This window comes from Cryptomeria japonica, chromosome 5 (assembly GCF_030272615.1).
Source record: "Cryptomeria japonica chromosome 5, Sugi_1.0, whole genome shotgun sequence".
NCBI classification, from domain to species: Eukaryota; Viridiplantae; Streptophyta; class Pinopsida; order Cupressales; family Cupressaceae; genus Cryptomeria; species Cryptomeria japonica.
The window spans coordinates 129,176,490-129,182,347 of record NC_081409.1 but is presented as its reverse complement, the minus strand read 5'-3'; the positions used below and the strand labels follow the sequence as shown (position 1 = coordinate 129,182,347).

Here is a 5,858-nt window from a genome sequence, read left to right as displayed (position 1 = left end):
ATTCATTTAATTAAATTAATCAAATTTAGATGTCTACAGAAGTTCATTAAATGTTGTACTTGACCACATAAATAAATTAATGGGGATGGTTAAAAATATCAATAGTAACACTCAGGTGGAGGCAATAGAGCCTTGTAAGATTTTGCCTGGTGAACAATTCAAAAGCCCATTACCAGCTTTGCTTTCCCCAAATTAAAACTCTAATGGAAAAATTCTTCATCAAATAATTTTGGGGTTGTAGAAAATTCAAATTAATAAGATGATGCCTCTAATGTTGCGCTATGCCTGCAAGAGATGAGAAGAATGGTTTTAAATTTGATTATCATATGTATATTGTTGGATAAATGAAATGTCTATATCCTTAGATTAGATATTATCTCATTTTGATTGTTAAAATTTTTGTTCCAAATTCATTACAATAAAAATCTTTATTATTATTTATGAATATTATACACTTTTAAATTTGACATCTCTTGATCTATTTTACATAGATTTTTTAAAATATAAGTATGCTAGTTATTATATTTATGTACTATTAACTATAACTTTTACTTCAACAAAATAATAAAAATAATTTAATTGTTAATATTAATTATTTTGTATATATTAACATGATTAAAAAATATATTACTTTTAAAAACTATTAAAAATAGAATAATTTCAAAAAATATATATACAAAATTACAATTATAAAAAGTACATACATAATTAGGTTTAATTTTTAATAGAAATTTTTGTATTTGATTTTTTATTCAATTTAATTTAAATAGTGTGAATCAAATTTTTAATTTTATTATGTATATTTTAAGAGATAAAAAAATTATTAAATTTTTATATATAAAAAAATTACTTTATTTTATTTACATTGTTATTGTGTGGTTTAAATTGTGGAATCTACAAGAGAATCAAACAAAAAACAAACACACACATGAAACATTATGTTAGAGTTAGAAATCCCAAATAGAAACTAAACTAGCTTCAAAATCAAGAACTTTGAGCACGTCTCATGTTCCTCTATCTCCAAGGATCCTTCAAATCAAGGTGGCTCTCAGTTTGGAAGAGCACTTGATCTCTAGGATGACTACCTAAAGACCGAGAGATATGTATGATTCTAAGATCTAAATGGAATGCAACTAAGATCTTAGTGATATGCTAAATGGATATGAAACTAGATATGTTACCATGATGAGAAGATTAGTATGAGATTAAGCTAGCATGAGAATGTTATGAAGATGAGATTGATCTAGCATGGAAAAGAAACTAGCATGATATACTAAAACATGATGAAATCTGTGCTATAATGCAACCAATTAGATAATCTAAAAATGCTAAGAGAAGACAATAGAGCCCCTTAGTAACCTACACAAAACAATCTAGCTATAGATTGGATGCAATTGAAGATGGATATTGGATATGAGACAAGGGCTCATCTTATAGAGTTGAGGACTAAGAAATGGATGGCCAAGATTGATTACCAATCAAGGGTCAAGATTGAAGGAGAAATGTGGTCCCAAGTTGGAAGGCTTAGCCTTGTGACAAATGTCACAAGGGGGAGAGGATGAGGAACAATGTGGTTCCAAATTTGCAAGCTTAGCCTTGTGACAAGTGTCACAAGGGGGAGTGGGATGAAAAGTCAATGTGGTCCCACCTTGGGAGGAACAAAGGTCCTAGGGGGAAGGGAGATATGTGCTCACACATGTGTGAGCAACCTTGGAAGAAACAAAGTGGATTAATTAGGATAATTAGATAATTAGATAATTAAATAGGTTCTAGAAGGATATTAGGATGCTAATGAGAAATGTAGGAGAATGCAAGTGGGGGGGATAATAGGTATTTTTAGATAAAATAAAAGGTTTATTTTAGCCAAAAAGGTGCAACTAGGGCTTCGGCCCTAGCTCGCCCACTCGTGGATTGCAACTTAAGGTGTGGGTATGCTCCCCATGGTCTTGAGTTCAAATCCCCAACTATGTTAACTTTGTGTGTGTTGCTACCTTGTGAGTCGGTCGTACACACTGGGGGATTAGTCTCGCTTCAGCGAGGACACCTCCAAATTCCATGATAGTGAATATAAAAAAAGGTGCAACTTGCATTTGTAGGATTTTGCAAGTGGGGAGATCATTTACAAATAAATATTGATTTATTTAAATGCAAAAGGGATTTTTAATCAAATGTGAATTTAATTAAAAGGGAAAAGGCTATTAATTAAATAATATTTATTCAATTAAGTGGGTAAAGGAGACTTAATCAAACCTTAGTTTAATTAATGTGTTAGATTAGAAGAAAGGGTAATTAATCAAATCTGTAATTTGATTAATAAGTCAAATAGAACAATAGAGATATTAATTAAACCTTAGTCTAATTAATAGGCGATTAAATGATGATTAAATGAATAAAATCCATTTAATTAAGTGTACCTGTTTTAGGTGTCTACAATTATATATATTAATAATAATAATAAATTATTTAATAGATAGTCCTTTTTAGATATAAAGAAATCTCCAAAAAACCTAAAAAATCCATCATTCCTAAAAAAATTCTCCTATAACACCAAACTTTTTTAACCAATCATGGTGTAGATAAATAATTTCTAAAATATATTGAGTTTAAAAATATGCATCTCAACTTGAAATGACCCCACGATGCAACAGTTAGCTTGCAAGCCTCCTACATGGGAGGTCTTGGGTTCAAGTCTACTCAAGGCCCATGTGTCTCACAAATTTATTTTAAAAAAAATAATAATAATCATTTTTTATTTGTACAAAACAATTGATTCATTTAATAAAAAATAATATTAAATATTAAATTTGACTATTACACCTTAAAAATATCTATCCATCCATTGTTTTTTAAATAGAAAATAAAAACATATGCTAAAGCATATATTCTACAGTAGCCTTTAAAAAACAACTTTAAAATAAACAAAGAATACATGAATAATAAGTATATTTGGGCATTCAATTTATCTTTTTGACCTTTTACTAAATCTTTTTCACCTCGTTCTCGAATGCTGGATCAGTAAATCAGAATGACGTGTTCTCCAACTTCGATGATAAAATGTGGGCCCCTCCCACTCGGTTGAATTAGTCGTTGCACAGCTTTCCACCAATGAGGACAAAAGTTTTTTTTTCCCTGGTTCGACTTTCCACGCGTTCCATCCAATGGGGAATTCTTCCTCCATGAAATTTCGTGGACAATTTCTTCGGAATTACGCAACCAAAACGCAAAAGTTGACGAGACTAACGAAGAAGTCGTCAGCCTTATTTCAAGAAATGTCCGAATTCAAACCTTCGTCTCCAAGCCAGAAAAAGATAGCGCTTTTACAGATTAAAAACATCAAATTTCCAAAATCCATGAAATTGGGTATAATTGTTTGAAGACTAGATTGTGTGTTTTTTTTTTTTTCAACGTTTTGATTTACTCAATCATGAAGATAACAAAATGCTAACAGTGATCTGCTTTTTTCATGGTCATGATTTTTTTCAGGAAATTAATGTGAAGTGTAACAGCGGGAATATATTGTAATGGAGCTCTATGACTATGAATCGGACCTGCAATTTGAAATCGTCTGTTGGAAATGCTCTCGCTGTGTGAACTGCCTGATGCAATTCATTCGAAAACCAAGACACTTAAAGTTAGGAATGAGCGGGCTGTTGTGGTCGATTGAAGCCCTGCCCTTGCAGAGGCCCAGAGAATATAATTTCAATATCATGACGGTCAAGCGATCGAGAACCCCTCTATCCTTATCCGAAGCTGCGGCACCGGATTTACCTGCAAAATTTAAGCTTTTGTTGGTGGGGTTTGAGGCGTCGATGAGGTCTGTGTGCAGGGCAGAGGAAGCGCTCGATAAATTGTATGCATTTTCCCGCTTGTTTTTTCAGGCCGAAGAAGATAATCGGTGGTGGATCGTTCTGGATGCAGAGATCATGGAAACGGCGTGTAATGGCGCGAGAGAGGCAATTTACCAGGCTGCACAAGTAGCAGCGGGTTTTCTTGTCGACCAGATTGACGATTCCCCTGTTTTCAGAGGCGGTCAGGAGAGTAAAAGATCAGAGAGATCAGGATGGTGGATTGACAAATGGACTGTTGCAGATGAGCTCTGGGCCACCGCCAGCTTTTTCCCCACCGAGAATTGGAATGCCATGATGAGGTTCATTCAAGCGAGGGCTGTGGAGAGAGGAAATGTTGTTCAGTGGTGTAAAGTTCAAGTCTTTGACAAACCCAATCCCTATTTCCAATTTGAAGTTGCAGTTCAGGAGTTTTTGGAAGCAGAAGATGCTCTTCTGCGAATTGGGGTTGCCAATGACCGCGCACTCATGGTCGAGGTGTTTCTGACAGAGTCTGTGGAAGTGCTCTGTTCTCAACAGGGAGTCGAACCCCAGACCTCGTTGGGTTTGGCTTACCTGCTGCCCGGCGTGGTCAGAGATTACATCAGGACTGCTCTGGCACGAAACGAGGCCAGACTAAGTTATGACAATGTTGTGGAAGGCCTTCTCCAGCACATGATCAGGTACCTGACTTTTCTGAGGGGACTTTGTGTGATTTGTGGAAGCAACCGGCTTTTGGAGGTTCCCCTGACCAGTACTTGCAGTAATATTTGTAAGGCCACAAAGCAGGGCTACGAGGCTGCTTTTGCAGGTTGTCTGCCTGACCGGAAGATTTCAGAGGCGGCGGCAGCAGCACGGAGAGAGCAGTTCGTGAGAAAGTTATATGACGATTCGACTAATGGGATATCAGGGTTGCTTAGAATCCGGGCATGTGCAGTTGGAATGGAAGAGGTGGAAATTGATAAGACTGAAAATTTGATTGATTATGATGATGCGGTTAGTATAGTGGCAAAAATGAAGTCCAGGACCATTGCAAAGGCTCTGGGTGTCCCAATATCTCAGTTATGGGTTAACGATACAGGGTGTTTTGAAAGATACTCAGGGTTTTGTTAGTTCAGACATTAACTAGATTATTGGGATGCCCAGAATTTTCAGCCTCAAGATCAAATTCTATCTCCAGCCGACTTATATGGACACTGACAGCAGCTGTACATTCGACACCCTCGAGCTGAGGGTGTAGCCTTAAATGCCCAGTATATATTCAATACGGAGTTCACCAAAAATGGTTAGCATGATTTCGTTTTTTAGTTTTAGTTTTGTTTGGATAGCCTCCCACTGTGCATAAATTTCTTCTATATTATCTACCATGTATATATCCCTTGCAAATGTAAAAATTCTTTCTTGAATTTACAGTATATCTATGACCGGACGGTTTAAATCTCACATATTATTATTTGACTTCTAAACTTAATAGTGTTAAACATTCAGAATTGCCTGTCATTCTTTAGACTTAATATGTTGTTTAATATGTGTGGTTTAAGACTGACCATTTGTGATCCCTAATGATGATGTACCTGAAATTTTTTGTAATATGATAGAAGGCACGGATCAATCTCTGCCCTCTGCATATCAAAATAATGTGACATGTAATGTAAATATTTTAGCATATGATTCGATTTTTATGTTTACATTGGTTGCATCCTGCTAAAGACTGTAAAGATGGATTCTAATAATTGTATATATATATAATTTTCAGTCTATGATCTTAGTATGAATTGTTTTTAGATTCAATTACATGAGTTTTCTTTTACCTTATAAATCACTTATAAATCAAATTTAGATCATGAAATTTAATTCAAAATGCACAATTCTCATGCTAAAAATGTTATTTTCTTTGCATAACTCTGACATTTACTGAGTGTCTACACCGGTGGTATAAAGGAAAAGCAGAAAAGGGAATGGAAATCCTTATCAAAGGAAATAACAGAGCAGACTAAAAGAAATACTGCCGTCAACAGGGAGACAATTAAGCTA

The 5,858-nt window shown here is 34.8% G+C and overlaps 1 protein-coding gene across 1 annotated transcript; it reads left to right on the top strand.

The window, feature by feature from the left end:
* Nucleotides 1-3,185: 3,185 nt before the first annotated feature.
* Nucleotides 3,186-5,256, top strand: LOC131876313 (uncharacterized). Its single transcript, XM_059221284.1, has 2 exons — nucleotides 3,186-3,360; nucleotides 3,484-5,256. The coding sequence occupies exon 2, from the start codon at nucleotides 3,522-3,524 to the stop codon at nucleotides 4,935-4,937; it is 1,416 nt and encodes a 471-aa protein (XP_059077267.1). The 5' UTR covers nucleotides 3,186-3,360; nucleotides 3,484-3,521; the 3' UTR covers nucleotides 4,938-5,256.
* The last annotated feature ends 602 nt before the right edge of the window (nucleotides 5,257-5,858 follow it).

What these genes read in the sequence shown, in the direction of transcription:
- LOC131876313 (XM_059221284.1), top strand. Translation starts at nt 3,522, where the DNA reads ATGGAGCTCTATGACTATGAATCGGACCTGCAATTTGAAATCGTCTGT.